This window comes from Maylandia zebra, linkage group LG6 (genome assembly GCF_041146795.1).
Source record: "Maylandia zebra isolate NMK-2024a linkage group LG6, Mzebra_GT3a, whole genome shotgun sequence".
NCBI classification, from domain to species: domain Eukaryota; kingdom Metazoa; phylum Chordata; class Actinopteri; order Cichliformes; family Cichlidae; genus Maylandia; species Maylandia zebra.
In genome coordinates this window covers 9,197,193-9,213,630 of record NC_135172.1, presented here as the reverse complement: position 1 = coordinate 9,213,630, position 16,438 = coordinate 9,197,193, and the positions used below count along the sequence as shown (strand labels likewise).

Below are 16,438 nucleotides of genomic sequence, written 5' to 3'. Positions count from 1 at the left end.
AGAGAGACTCAGATAGCTCAAAGAAAAGCCGACAGAAGAGGAAGACAGAGGAGAAGGCCTGATCAAAGTAGATCTGAACAGTGACAATTAGGTCAAAGCTGAATCAAAGAGGCTCGAGTGCCAGATGGGTGGGGTTCACTGCATTAATGTAATAGAGGTTGACTTTTTCTAAAGGTGCATCAATGAAGGAGAACACAACCCATTACCACAAAAGACTATATGCAGACAACACAGAGATTTCTTTTAAAAAGGCATAAAATTCCTGCTTGATGCTGACTTTCATATTGTGTCTACAGACATGAACACAAAAGTGTGGCACAGCACTTAAAATGGTGGCTTTTGAAAACTAGATAGACGTTTGATTTATCTGAAATTTGGGAAAATCGCTGAGTTTCTGTCCAAGAGATGAATACCCTTTGCTCAGAACACTTGAGTGTGCAGCCACTCTGGAAACACTGGAATATTTGGTGAATGAGCAGAAGAGGTTTTGAATTTCCATTCAACCGACTGACCCACTTGGTTCCATCTCAGTGTTTGATTGAAAACTCAATCATGGCCCGTGAACACTCTGAATGGCTGTTGAAGAACAAATGTCGGCCACACAGAGTGCTGAAAATTTTGCTAAAATGAAAAGGATTTGGAAATGCAAACTGCCCTGAATACCAGGGCAGGGGCAGTTTCTTTGACACCGAATGGCGAGTCGAACTGTTTCACTGTTGTTCAGCTCCACCCATATGGCACCTGATGTGGGGCGAAATGACCAGCAAAACTACAATCTGCTGCAGATCCAGTTTGGAAAGACAGACCGTCAGAGAGAGACAGAGGAAACGAGCGGGGGAGAGGGCAGATGGAGATAGAGCAAGAGGTACATACACTGAGGTTATTTCCGCGAGGCCTGTGTCTCCTCCGCTGCAGAGCAGGCGAACACAGAGATGATAACGTATAGCAGAGCAGTGTAGCACGCACACGCACGTACACACACACGCACACAGAGCACAGGCCCGACGTAGCATAGCCACCAGGACCCGAGGAGAAAAAAGGATGGAGAGAGAGAGAAATCGATAACAGGATAAGACAGTGATTTGTGGAGGAGAGAAAGAGAGGATTTGTTTTTTGAAGAGGACAGATGAGGATGTCGGACAAAAACACAGGAGGATGAAAAATGAAATACAATAAAATGATATAAAGGAAGAAATGAAGGAGGAGTTGGGGTGCAGAGACAGGAGAAAGAGAGAAAGAGAGAGTTCAGTTAATTTCAGGATGTCTAGCGCGCAGCACACATCAGAGCCAAGAGATCTGCGGGCGAGCAAGAGGAGACAGAGGACATCCCGCCCCCCCACACACACACACACACAAACACACACACACACTTACCGAAATAGCACGAGCACTCTGGAAGGCAGAGCAGTGTTAGAATACAGTAAGTAACAGTGTACAGACGCACATGTATACTGTTTACACAACACACACGCTTAAACACAGATACACACTCACAGATACACGCACAGGATATTTTCTACAGAACGAGCTAGCTTTCCGTAGTTTCTGGATACTTTACGATTATAGAGACATTTTTCGTTTCAAAGCAGCGTCATATTAAACTACACTAAACCTCAACTCTATTTTTCAGAGTTGAAGACTTAGCAATGTTCAAATGTATAGGTAACAGACCTGGGTCAGGCAGTGTTTGCTTTAATGAGTGCATACTGGTGCGCAGATACTAAATATGAAAAGCATCTAAGACAATACAGTACAATAAATCACAGCCATTGGATAACTGTACAACAATGTGAGGGTAAGGTGATAACCGTTAGCTTTATTGTAACGTTACATTTAATAAGTGCTTCCACAAAAACGTAAGTAAAAAGGTATAAGCTGATTTTTTATTATGTACACAATCCTGCTGTTTACTCCAACTGCTCGGACAGAAAAGCCTTATGAAGGAACCAACATACCAAAGTGAGAGCAACATGACGTGATGCAGTGAAATGCTGTGGACATGAATGTGTTGGTGTGTGTGTAACTGCAGCCAGAGGCTTCAAAGTAAGTACGTAGGTCCACAAGTGCTGTATGTGACATGTGCTGAAATGTTTGATTAACTGAGTTTCAATAATCCTTCTTTAAAGTAAAAAGCAGATTTATTGCGTTATTTAATTAGATCCTTACTGAACTATTGCAACACCTGCCTTGGCGTGACAGGTTTAGCTAACACACCTCCGACTGTGGAGTGCTGGAAAAGCTCTCTGTTGGAATGGATTTGTGTGCCACAGTTAAGTGAGGATACACAAACCTGATCTGTAGATGTATCGAATCTTTTTTCTTTTTGTCAAAGTTTTGTCAGTTAAAAAAAGGCATGCCTTACATGCGTGCACCCATCATCATACACGCCACAGCTTCACTTCAGTGACAGCGTGGGTAGCTGAGATCATGCTCTTCATCCTGTCAGTCATGGCCCAGTATAATGAACGGATGACCCACTTTATGTGTAACTTTCACGTCAACAACCGTGTGCTTTGTTTCCCTTTAAGTGTTGCAGACGCTGAGTTTTATTTATTTCGCAGCTGAAGAGTGACTCTGGCCACAGTTCACACGGGACAGACACACCAAGGATTCAATGGAAATGGAGCGGGGAGCAGTGACAGGGGAGGGGTTAAATATTCTCTACACACAGGTCTTCTAGATGTATATTAATATACATATCTAGGACACTGATCCAGCCTTCAGACCCAGTTTTACATTCTGCAGTGCTGCTCAGAGATGGAGCTTGGAGATGAGCAGTGATGGGTCAGCTGCTGGAGGAGTGAAGGGTGAAAGGGAGGCAGTGCTGGTTAGAGGATGGGTGGAAAAAGAGGAGGGAAGGGAAACGAGACAGAGGGAAGTGAATTTACAGCAGTCTCCTGTCCTGACATTGCATCCTAAGTGGCACGTCTCATTCAGAGACCCAGAGTTACCTGAAATGCTTTAAGAAATATGAAAAATTATTATTCGAACGAGAAGGTTTTAGATGATGTCAGACTCGTTCCTTTTTATTTGTTTTAGGATGCAGAGAGAAGCTTTTCCAATTCACTTCAGCTGTCAGGCATAATGTGAGAGAGTGAGGATGACAGTGAGTGATGGTGAGATGAAGGTGCTCACTTGGTTGTCTGCCGAGAGGCGGGGCATGGAGAGGGTCCGCCCATGCCCATCCATTGGGTGATAGGGCTCAGTGTCGGAGTACCCGTCCCGCCCCATCTCCCTCATCTCTACCGTCTGTAAAACACAATGAGAGGGGGCGTGACCACTGTCTGCTGAGGGGGAGACTCACTGACCAATCGAGCGAGGGGCATGACATGATGTTAATGAGTTACAAGGATAGGATTATTCATATGATATTAGTTTTCTTTTTTTTCAATTGCAGGACGAATAATAGGACAATTTATGCAACAAGCTGCATAAATTTAGTGTGGGGATGGATTAGGTCAGCTTATAAACTATAAAACCACATAACCATAATATATTTAGATCCAAAATCCAACAAGGAAATACTTCTTTGGAACCACTGGAAAACTATTTTAATATCAAGCTGCCAACCCTCTGAAAACTGGAGCCTCTCAAGAGCTCAACAGCCAACTTACACAACTTGTAATTCACATTTCGTCTTTGTGCAGCCGTCATGGGATTCAGAAGGGAGACGAGGCACTGGGGAGTAGGAGCACCCCAACAGACAAGCGGAAGTAAAGGAATAGTGGGGAGGAAAAGGTGTAGGTCACAAAACACATCTGTAAACTTTAAGCCACTGACTCGAGAGGAGGTTGGAGAGGAAACAGGAAAACTCAAGGGAGAGGAAGATGGTCAGACTGAGAGAATAAGGCCGGGGGAACATGGACTAGGGGGAGGAAGATGGAGAAAGAGAATGAAAGGACAAAAGTGGGCACATCTGGAAAAAGAAAAAGACTGCTGTTGTGCCTGCGGAGTAATAGCAGCAACATCGAAACGGCAGGAATGAAGGAGCTGATTAAGTGCAAAAGTCCAGGTCTGTAAAGGTGTCTTCCATGGCTTAGATGCCTATCCATCCACTTGTGTGCTTAGATAATTACAAAAAGACATTTCTAAATAAAATGCTCGCCAAGGAGCAAAGGAAACCAGGAGGTTAATGACACACCTTACCTGTCTTTAACTGCTCTCTTTAGAAAGCTGCGCTTTTCACTTTACAATGTAGAGCTCTGAACATTTTTACAGGTTAATATAAGATCGTTTCAGCTTTGAATTAGCAGCGGACACTGAAGTGGAGAAAAACCCTCTGAAATGTTTTGAACTGTATTTATTTAGCAGGAAGTTTTACATGTTAGATGCTTTAGAAAAACGTAATAGCAAGTAGGGTCACTGAGTAGCTACACAAACTGAAAAACCCTGCAGAAGTAGGTTGTTGAGTTGGGATTGCAGTTTCTTCCCTTCTCTATTATGTCCACAGATATTACTAGACCAGTGTGGAAGCAGGGACTGGTTGGGTTTAGACTGATGTTACCACGGTGACAACATGCATGTTCGGTGTCATTATACCTGGGGGTTGTGACGGTTGTCGTGGAGGTCGTCGGGGTAGGGTCTGTCCGGGCTCCAGTTACCCGTCTTTTGGAACATTTCCTGGGCTTTGGCCGTCACCCATGACTGGCTCTCAGTCATGCCACCCTCAGGAGGTCTGGCACCCACACACACACACACACACACACAAACATAAATATGAATATTATTGGAATGCTAGGGATACTGTAATTTTTCAGTAATCCTTAATGCAACAACACCGAATTTGCAGAAGACCAAGGAATTAATTTAGAGTGGGATCAATATGTCGGCTACTATTGACCTGTTTACTGATTTATAGAGTCCGTCTAAACAGGAGCTGTACTTCAAGCTTAATTTTAATCTTAGCATGGTAACATGATTACAGATACTATAATTATCATATTGTTGCTTATTTATTAATCCTTTATTTATCCAGGTAAAAAATCTCATTGAGATTAAAAATCTCATTTCCAAGAGAGACCTGGCATCAAGACCTTATACTCATGTCTTGATAAACAGCGCTTGTACTTTTTCTGTATCTGATCTGATTTATGTTTACACTACATTTAAAATCCAAGGTTTGGAAATGAAAATGAAAACAAAATTACATTTTAATCTACACTTGAGGAAAAACTAATATCATAATTAACTGAAAAATAACTATGTTACAGAGATCACAGTGTATATTTGTCAGAGGTTTGTTTTAAGGATTAGGGTTTCTTTACCTCAAACTTCTCAATCACAGTAAAACATCAGTATATTATTTTGTTTGATGTGATGATATGATTTAAAAAAAGAGAAGCATGAGATTCAGCTGAGGTGCTGTGGATGAGCTGGTGCGAGCTAGTGGCACCATCTTTCTCTGCAAAGACTTTAATAAGTCTTTAATAAGAGAATAATGATAAAGTTATCAGAATTCCAGCAAACTTTGAAGCATCCTAACTGTGGCATGTTTTATAATCAATATCTTTCAAAGTTTAAATAAGGAGACCAAACTAAATAAGAGTTTTGATAACCTTCAAGAAGTCACATGATGCCTTATATTCTAAATATGGCTCCTAAAATATTATAGTGAAAAATGTACAAAAACTGTAATAAGGCATAAAAGGTCTGGTCAAAAAAAAAAAGAAGAAGCACATTTTGCTTGTTTTTACTTTCAAACCTTTCCTTTCAGCTCACTATAGCTCACAATCAGTGTTAAAGGCATTAGCTGGAATGGAACTGGCACAAAAGGGGGGAAAATAAAAAACAAACAAACAGATTTTTTGAATTGATCTACAGTGTGGATGCGACTGTATGCTTAATGTATTTGTACTGGACGTTTCTGTCTGAAGCGCCTCATTGCAGTGTGTATGGGCTTCCCCCGTTTTCTACTCACATGCTGTTGATGTTGTCTAGCTGCGTGCTGGAGAGGCCGTTCTGGCCCTGGCCTCCCTGGCCGTCCGTGCCGCCTCCCTCAGAGGGCGGCTCCATGCGCTGAAACATTAATGGCGTTCGGTTCTGTGTGAGATACACGACATGGCCTGCAGGCTTGCATCAGGCACACTCAGGGGGGCAGACACAGGACACAAACACAGGATGCACTCGCAGCATGCACCCACACGGGGGCGCCATCAGCAAGCACATGGCTGTGGGTATCCAAGGTAAAGTTTCCCCAAAGACTACTTGATCTGGAGTCTGCTTGCTACCCAGAAAGTGTTAAAGGGACACTGTTAACTCTGATATGTTGGGTAGAGATTCAGGGTAGCAAAACTGATCTCAGATCTGTGTCAGAGGGGAGCTTTTACCTTGAGGTAAGATTGCTCTTAAATCTCAGGTCTTGGACCAGGTTCTCATACTCACAAAGTATATCTATATAGAGACATTTTACTCAAAAATCATATACTGATCTGCCAAGTTGTTTTGAGTAACATGCCATTTCAAGAGAAGTAGTAATCTGATCCTAAACCAGCAGTATTAAAAAGCAACTTCTGCTTCCATCAGACAGGTCAAAGGTCAAGCCGTTTTACTCTCAGGAGATCCTGTTTCAACAGAGTCCTCTCTGGAGTGGCTTAGCGTTGATGGTTCATGACTGCGAGAGCCCATGTCATGTCCCTCCATGGTCTGGAAGCTAAAGGCCGGAGGATAAATGACTGAAGAGCTGCTCAGAAACAAATTCAAACCTCTTCAGACACATCAGGCTGATCTGTTGGACAGGAAGTCCGGCTACAATGTGCACCATTAATAATGGCCAGCTTTGGTTAGCTGCTTAAAAATGCTGACATTATCTAAGCTCGCCACAGGACACACGTCATACTGATTGTGTCAGACACAGAGACAACCGATATGACTTCTGTTTGTTCTCACGAATGAAGTCACAAAGATATCACTTTAAAAAAAAGCCATAAGTTTTTTGATCCTGTCCAACTGTCTTTTCCAGTGTCAAGGAGAAAAACTGTTTAAGTTTGTCTCTGAACAGTTTTGTTCTAGCACCAGAGCCACTGATGGATCCTGACAAAACTCATGGTAGAAATGTTTAGATGGATAGGATAATGACAAACAGAGAAACACTGAACACCTCTGGCTCCAACTGAGTATGTTTCTGCAGTTGTGTGTGTATGAATGAATGCTTCCATGACAGAATGATTACACAGGGAGACACTGGTCTCAGGAATCTTCCCTCAACGTCCCCGCAGACAGAGAAGGGAGCAGGCAGATTCAAAGAAACACAGGCTGAAGAGAATGGGTCTCGGTTAGAGAAACGTGGTGGCAATCAACCTGGATTGACCAAATAGGGAGAGCTTGACAGGTCAAAGTCTCTAGCTTCCTGGAAGGATAAATAGAAGACAGAAGGACACAGATGGCATGGAGGATGGGCACAAGGGACATCAGACAACATCCATGCCAAGGAAACAAAGTAGCCAACAAAGACAAAACAACAAAATACTGACAGACAACGATAACAAACAATGACTAAGACATTTCACACTTGACATGTGCACAGCAGGAATGAATGGAGGCAAAGAGGTAAACAGATGAGTTGTTAAAGAAAGGAGCCACCCTTAGCTTCTTTTATTAGTCATTTTAGGTCTAAAATAAATATTTGTCAATTTTACTTATTTTCTCTTTCTGATTTGGGGTCTGAGCAACAACAGGAAGCCGTCACGACCCGAACGCCTCACTGAGGACCCATCAGGAAGCATTCTGCCTCAACTGCCTCCTTTCAATGTGGAGGAGCAGCACCTGTACTCTGCCTGTGTGTGCAACCTCATTCTTCAGGGTCACTAGCTTGTGGCCATAAGTGAGGGTGGGAACATAGATCGACAGGTACAGCATCTAGATGAGGTCAAAGATATCACTGACGTTAAGTAACCTTAACCATTAACCATATGTTTTGAAGAAAAAACCCCTCAAGACTTTGGAGAACATTTTGCAAAAGCCCAAAGATCACACATTTTCATTGTACAGTGCTGCTAGACCTTAGAGCAGAGGTAGGGAACTCCAGGCCTCGAGAGCGGGTGTCCTGCAGGTTTTACATCTCAGTCTGGGTCGAAACACCTGAATCAAATGATTAGTTCATTACCAGCCTCTGGAGAACTTCAAGACATGTTGAGGAGATAATTTAGCCATTTAAATCAGCTGTGTTGGATCAAGGACACGTCTAAAACCTGCAGAACACCAGCTCTAGAGGCCTGGAGTTCTATACCTCTGCCTTAGAGGGTTAACCAAAAGTGGGCTTGTTGGCTCAGAAACTAAGGAAAGCAGCTTTCACTAGGGAGCACTTAAATCTGAAAAGCCACATCCAGGCAGTTCTGTTCACTAATTACTGTTTGCTGAAGAAATCAGCGTTCTATGTAAATGTGAAAATGTTCCATCATGCTGGATGTGAAAAATTAACTTCTGGCACGTGTGTTTCTTTTTCACTTGTGTGCCTTTATTGTGTGTGCATTGGCCACACATTGCACATTACAGAGGGTGGATAGTGTTACTTTAACGGCAGGATCCCAGTGGCAATGCTATGGGTAATGCCGCAGGGGGATGATAGGATGACTGAAAAGTGAAACCAAATGCCCAACCCTACTGGGTATCCAAACCTGATGCTACAGAAAAAAAAAAGACTTCTCTAAATATACACGTGAAGATTGTGGGTGGATTCTTCCTTCAAAGCAGCACGGTAATATGAAAACAAAGACTGCAGCAGAAAAGAGGAAAGCAGTGGCGAGATAAAGTAGAGATGACGAGATGGTTAAAGTCATCGTGCACTGCTGATGTTGAGAGAGCTGGTGTCGAACTGTCCGTTCAGTCCGATGGGATAGCCTGCATTCAGGACACACGCTGTTTTTGACATGATGTAGTGTTGGTAAGAGAAAGGAACAACATACTCTCCATTCACCAATGCACTCCTTCATTCGACAAAATGGAAATCTGGAGACAAGACATGCATCTGAGTCAGTAAGAATGCGCCTGACACCATTTCATGGGCAAATCTAGGAGCGATTGCACAAGTGGAGAGATGTTTCCACACAAGCGAGTGCATCTTAAAGGCATTCATTGACACAAGGGGACGAGCACTGACAAGGAACAAAGGTAAGGCCATGTGGTATCATCATCATCATCATCATCACTGTTCAGAAGATTACAAGCAACAAAATCCTTAGTTTAACCTTTGGTTATGCTTTATCCTCCTTACCATGCTCAAATTATCCATGATACAAAACAAACAAAACAAGTGAAAGTGTGGGGGAGGGTCAAGTTGCTAACTGTCTGGAAAAGATTATATAAAATAACCCTTTTAGCAAGCTTTGTAAAATAATAGGCTTCTTGATCTCTTGGTTAGCCAAGAAAGCAAGAAGGTACTAGAAAATGTATGCAGATTTTTAGAAGCATGCTAAAGAGACGGTACAGTGCAAGAGGGAGGTAACCTGTGCTCAGAAGTGTAGCTGGGAGTCAGCACAGGATTTAAATGTATAAGACATGTTTCTTATTCTTTTAAATCCATATCTGGCAGAAGAACGGCAAACAAGAGACGACCAGGAGGAGGAACACAAAAAGAAAAAAGTCTTTCGGTATTTGGAATATTTCTCTGGCTTGGAGTCTACCTGTTCCTCTCGCAGGGCCTGCAGCTTTTTCGTCTTGCTCTGCCGGTAGTACTCCATGATCATCATGGCAGCGTAGATTTTGCCCACCGTCAAGTCTGTGGCTGCTGAGAAAATGACAAGTTACCCTGCAAGATTAGACCCGAGTGTGATGGGACCCTGAGCCATGGGGGAGGGATGGGAGTGGGGGACAAGACACAAACACTGACAGAGAAATACACAACATGCATAATCCACCAGCAGCTGGACATCCTAGCTTAGCATTAAAAAATAAATAAAACTGTAACGTCAACAAAATACTCAGCATTTGCTTTTTCTGAGCTGAGGAGCTCCTAGCTTTAGCTGACAGAGGTACACGCTGAGAATATTTGATCAGAGGTTACTGATACTTCTGAGCAAAGAAAAACTTTAGTTTCAGCAGTTTTGGTATGTGGATAAATAAATCAAATATATAAATTAAATACATTAAAAGTTTACCAACCATTTAAGCAACTGGAAAGCTTTGGGTTTTGCTAGGAAGCATAAACACTTGACTCTGGACCAATAAAAGAAGGTAATGTGGTCTGATGAGCCCAGATTTACCCTGTTCTAGACTGATGGGCACGTCCCCGTATCATCGAGCGATGACGTTTTTCTCAAGAAGGCAGCAGCAGGGACAATTTCATGGTTTGAGCCAAGAGTTGTATCATGACCGCTTTCATACATTTCAGAATGTCAGTGGGACAGTTTGAGCTCTTGTTGGGAGAATAGGGACCAAATCTATTTAAACTGCTTCAGTCTGCACACAGTTACTGCTGCCACTGCAAGCCGATTTGCAACCCACCTCCACCCCAGCTTCTACATTTCATTCCATTATGACTTAATCAATGTCATGTTGACCCTATCTAATGTTTGTTATCAATGATGTCTGCTCTCGATTTTACTGGCGTTCTTCCCACCTTAGGATTTCCACATATGCATTTTACAGGGTGGGAGGATCCCAGAACAAAGCCATCCCGGCAAATATGAAAACAAATGAATTCTTGGGAGAAATTTATGAGCAAGCACACAGTCTGAAAGTTCACATAGCAAATACCTTTAAATGTTAAAGGAGCATTTCTGGCAGTTCTTAAATTATATCTTGCTCATGAACACTGTAGCTTGTCATGTTTTAAAAAAAAAATTATATTGCACTTTCTAAGGGCAAATAAGAACCTGTATTACTTCATCAAAATACTTAACATTCAACAAACGAATACATTTTTTTGTTTTTTTGAAGAATATCAGTAACCACTGTGCAAACATTCCCGAATGAAGCCTTAACTGAAACAAGGTTAAGCTCACTTGCTGGTGTACTACAGGCATATACGATATCACAACACAGTACAGTAACAAAGCTGGTAGTCTTTTCACAGGCAGATGCTGTTCTTATATCTTTTCAAAGGACATGCTCTTATTATTTCGCTATCATCTTATCATACAAGGAAAAGAAATTCCTTATAGATTAATATGAAGGCTTAGGACTAGGCAGCCACCTCATTAAGAAACGTGGACACCACAGCCAAGTGATCCCTGAGAAAAAAAGGAGCTCAATTTTTTTCCAAAAACTCCGGATACATATCCCCAGAGTTTGGGTGAAACACATAAATATTTAAAATCAGAAAAATATTGAGCTTTGTTTCGACTGTCTGTGAACAATGTGAATTACTAGATTACACCGCATACTTGTGGCGCCCTTTTCAAAGTGGCGTGGCTAAAAGTCTTCGAGCATTAAAACTGATATTAATGTGTGATAAGATATGACCACACATATCTTATATCTCAATCAATTCCATGCAAGTACTAAGAAGTAAACATGCACTATATGCATTTTCATAAACTTATTTTTAACCAATCAGGCTTTACATTCATTACATTTGTATAAAGGTTTAATCCTAAAGTCTTCCTGTAGTGAAAAGACTTCTATAGAGGATCTTCTATAGTAGGCACCTCCTGATAACAGGAATGACTGAATGGGTGGATAGTTTCATGGTGTGGGTTTGTGTCCTGCTGTTTCTACTCTTATGTGATGTGTCTGTGTGCCCATGTGAATCTAAGTATGGTATGCTGTATCTGTACATGTTATCTGAAGGGTAATCCCATTTAAAATCAATGAAAGCTGAATAAAGTTCCCACCTTTTTTATGTACAATCACTTAAGTATAGTTAGTGAAGGCATATCAAATTTTACTTTACTATAAACACCTTTTCAACTACATGAGGGTGAGTCAAAACGTTGGTCCCTTAGTTTGCTGAATTTGAGCCCTTGTGTCTTTATGAGATAACCTCTGCGTATTCAACTTACAACAAAAGCCATCTTCAGGACTAAATTTATCTGATCAATGTGATATGCCCAGACTATATTATGGAACATGTGAGCACTAATGATGCTCTTCCATTTCAGAGCCATAAGCTATATTAGCAGATTACAGTGACACAGGAGTTACAGCTAGAAGCTGAGCCTGATACCAAAACACAAGGACGAAGTACAAGTAATCAGTTTTTCACATTGTTGTGGAGGAATTTTGGCCCACTGTTGCTTTTGTTCACTGAAGTCTGCAGGCATTCATTTAACTCTCCACAGCATTTTAATCAGGTTGCAGTCTGGACTTCATTGCAGCACCTTGATCTTTTTCTTTTTCTATTGTAGATTTGTTTCTGTGCTTGGAATCACTGACCTGCTGTATGTTGGGCCAAGCTTTAGCTGTGGGAGACACAGCCTCACATTTGAATGAGTTCATGGTGGACTGAATGAGTGCAAGGTGCCCAGGTCCCATTGCTGTAAAAAAAATCCCAAATCATCACTCCACCACCGTGCTTGACAGCTAGTATGAGGTGTTGTTGATGACGACATACTAATTTTTTGGAGCTAGTCATTATAGTCCAACACTTTTACTTTGGTTGTCCTGTAGAAAATGTACACAGAATCCTACAAGGAGGTAAAAAGGAGACCTTTTGTATTAACATTTTAACCAAGTTTATCCAAAATGCCCAATTTTGAAGTTTTCCCCAGTGAATGATCAGAAAACAAGTAAAACTTCCCAGTTACCAAATGATTTAGTGCCACAAATTATTCTCTCCTGGACCTGGAGTTAAAATTATTCAAATTGATTAAGTGCTAAATTTTGACCCAACCTCATGTACAGTGAAGGCTTTGAAGTAACTTTGAAAACTTCTAAAGTGTAAAGTTAACTGGATTTGGATTCATTAAATAACTGACCTTGAACACAAATGACACGGTGTGACAAAGAGGCATCATCCATCTAAATTTACCGCCCAATTGATGATATTAGTCTGGCTTTATGCATGTACTATTTTGCTCTGGCCCAAAGTATTGGAGCAACATTTGCAAAGAATTTACATTTGTAAATCTATGCATGTGTGTAAGTACTGTTAATGTGTGTGTTTTTTGTTGTTGTTCCCCGATCAGGAGATGCAAAGCAGTGAATGACACTGGCTGGTAGAAGCTTTCCTCTTGGTGAGTTGGTGATCGGACACACACACACACCACTTTGTGCTGTTTTCCTACAACTTACCCTTGTGAGGGGTAACCAGCAAGTCCAGTGTCTTCTGCGATAGGTTGGGCCAGATAGCCATCATCTCCTTTCTAAGCTCTGCATCCATCTGGTGCTTATCTGCACCACCTGGGTAGCATGTACCAAAAGCGTCCATGCACACACATTGAACATTTGTAGACACATGGAGACGTCCGACCACATGTGAAGAGCCCCCAGACACAAAAAGAGCAAGGTACCGACCAAAAGAGAGGCACAATGGCATGAAATCCAAAAAGAAATATATTTATCCATTCAGGCATCCAAACATTCACCCAAAAACAAAAAAGTAATTTGTTAGCAATTTGTCATATTTGCTACAATAATCTAAAACATACTTCTCAAGAGAAAGAGACAGAAACTGTGAAGAAAGAGACTCAAAGTGTCACAGTACTTCATACCATACCCTTAGCAATCTTTATGTCCAGTGCTGTCCTTATCAGAGCCATGAGCGTGGAGTTAAAATGCACCGTGCTGTCATCAGCAACCGGTAGATCCATGCGCAGCAGCCTCTGTGGAAAGCCAGTCAGGGATGAGAGGATGAGAAAGGGATGTGTCCCTGCTGAACTGTGGTGTGCCTGAACCTCCAGGAAGGGGAGGGGATGAGGGGTTGGGGGCAGGGTTGAGAGAGCTCCATAGACTACAGCCAATTCCAGCTGGACCGGATTTGCCCAGGTTTTAGTCAATATTCCCTGAGAGAGATTAGAATTAAGGCACAGATGCCTGGGTGTAGAGTCAGTGAATCCTCTGATAAAGGTGTGCCATATAGAGTGACTCTTGAGAATTCGTGGGTTAAGTCTGTTGCACAGCTTTGCAAATTTTTTGCATTGGCAAGTGCAAGAGCATTTACGTGATGACAGAATGTTGAATAGTCGAGTTCCAGTGTCTCCTGTTTCTTTTTTTTCCAGTGATACTCTACGAAACAGCACAGCTATATCCAATGAGGGCCATCTGCTGCTAAGCAACTGTGAGAGCTGAGAACCACAAGGAAGAACAATCGGAGCCGAAATGGCCTCCGACCCAACCTGTGCCCATGTTCCCTAAATGTGTGAATGCATGGGTGCATTTACACATCTCTGTTGTTACACACATATAGATAGATATAACAGTACACATACACAGACCCGACCCCCCCACCCCCCACCCTACCCCAACAATCATCCCTTCCCTCTACACTTACACACAATTATTTGCACAGACTCCAATTAAGAGTGCTTAATTGGAGTCCTTTAGAGACAAAATAAGTTGACTGAAGAACAATAACAGTATCACTGGTGTAATTCTGCTATTTTTCAGGAGACTGCTGTGGTTTTGTTTAACTGAGGCAACTGCTATAGAGCTCCCCCTACCTCTAAAGAGGTTCCCTGTCTTTACATGTCTATACCAGGTAAAACCAATGGAGAAACCTGCAGATAGAACTGAACAAGCTAGGCCAGCTGGGGTCGCTTGCCGTTCCTATCTTGACCAGTTAACATCCATCAGATTTACCTACGAACATGAGCGTTGGGCACTCACGATGGCAAGCACGGTAGTACGATGGCGGTGGAGTTGTGTACGTGCTCTTGTGTTCCTGAGTGTGTGCAAGTGTTGGGCATGCCCAAAGCCAAGTGTGCAGCAGGCAGAGGGCATCGGCCAACATCCACAGCGCTCGACAGGCAACAGGCAGGCAGGCTCGATGTCGCCCATAGCCATGCGACAAAGAGGATTTCATGCAACACCCCATCAAAAAATCCAACAAACCCGGACACAGCATGCAACATGCATTTACTTCACTCCCACTATCTAAGCCCAAACTCTTCCCACCCAGCCCACTACTCCCCATTACTTCCCTTAAAACCCACTTTTACAATACAAGCAGCCGTGCATCCGCGCAAAGAGAGTATCCTCAATCCAATCGGATTGATCCTACTGATTGACAGGTAATTTCACACTTTTTGGATTCTTCTTTTGTTTTCTCCTTCTACTTTTTACATTCATGGCTGCCCTAAAGTCAAATTGGACAGCGAGGTGTTACTTCGTATCAAGTCAAGATCTCTCTCAATGCCAGACGGGTGCAGTGTTTTAAGGGGGTGTAAGAGTTAGAGAGGATTAGAGTTGTGGCATTCCCTGAAAGAAGAAAAAAATCATATAGAAGTTTAAAAAACAGATGATTGAAGTTCTGTTTTTTCTGTTTATTTTATTTATTTTTTTGGTTTTGGACCAACCAGACTTTGTGGTAATAGAGCTGTAGGGTAAGGGGACCGGGGCGTATCAAAGGGGACACATGGCAGGGATAACAGTTAGTCGGGCTAAACTAGTCAACTCTAAGCTTGGTCATGAGATGTAGTTACAGATAAAAAGGTAAAGGTGAGAATGAGCAGAGAGAGGAGGGTTGTGAAAACACTGAAAGAGTAAAAGAGGAATCAAGAGAACGTGAGTCAGTGTGATTTAAACTGAGAGGAGAACTGAGAGTGTGTGTGTAGATAGAAAAGAGAAAAGAGAGGCTGAAAATTACAGAACACGACAAAAGATAAAGACGAAGACTAAAAACAACACTGACAGAGGTCAGTTCAAAAGAGACAATCTGTCGTAGCAATACACATTTAACAGCTTTTTCTTTTTTTACTTTGAGTAAAGGGCTTTGTGTCCACTAAAGTGAAGATCAAGAACTTTGCCTAAATATTAAGGGCAATGTAAACCTTCCCCTCTTTATTCATTAACTGTTTCTCATATCACAAGGTTCTTTAATTGACTTCTTTTTGTCGGATTTGTGTAAATGAATACTGGAAGGTTCTGATGGCTGAAGTATGTGATGGGTGCTAGTGCCAAGACAGTTTGACATACTGGAGAGGAAACCAAGAGAAAGAACAGGAAGGAGAGGTAAAGTGGAGACAGAGTGGGCTTGACAGAGGGATGTAATGAAGGAGTGAAGATGGCTCCTAATTGGTGACAGACAAGTGGATGTAGAAGTAGAAAGACAGAAGAATGTGAGGGAAAGGATGGCTGGCAGGCAGAAGGTCAGTGGAGAGAAGAGGAAAACAGAGGAAAAGGAAGAATGAGAGAGGCAAATGGATAGTACAAAGATTACTGACATCCAGATTCAACAGAAATGAGTAACGCTGGAGATTTTCTAATAATTGTTAAAATTACTGCTTTTCACTCACCACATATAATAAATGGGAGGCTACTGTACACACAGATATTTGGAGATAAGTGGATCGACTGCACGTACAGATAATTGACTTTAGGAGTCATATCAGGTGTAGCTCATTAC

General features: G+C 42.0%; 1 protein-coding gene across 8 annotated transcripts in view; it reads right to left on the bottom strand.

Annotated features, from left to right (window-relative positions):
* Positions 1–16,438, bottom strand: part of cacna1ab (calcium channel, voltage-dependent, P/Q type, alpha 1A subunit, b) — a 118,506-nt gene that overhangs the window by 15,947 nt on the left and 86,121 nt on the right. For 3 of the 8 annotated variants that reach the window (XM_076884629.1, XM_076884623.1, XM_076884622.1), the window contains exons 38-44: positions 13,592–13,697; positions 13,168–13,275; positions 9,618–9,721; positions 5,918–6,039; positions 4,540–4,675; positions 3,136–3,249; positions 874–909 (exon numbers count right to left, since the gene is read on the bottom strand). In XM_076884629.1, the coding sequence (XP_076740744.1) occupies positions 874–909; positions 3,136–3,249; positions 4,540–4,675; positions 5,918–6,039; positions 9,618–9,721; positions 13,168–13,275; positions 13,592–13,697 (726 nt within the window). The remainder of the gene's footprint in view (positions 1–873; positions 910–3,135; positions 3,250–4,539; positions 4,676–5,917; positions 6,040–9,617; positions 9,722–13,167; positions 13,276–13,591; positions 13,698–16,438) is intronic. The other 5 variants (XM_076884625.1, XM_076884624.1, XM_076884626.1 and 2 more) reach the window with 5 other exon arrangements.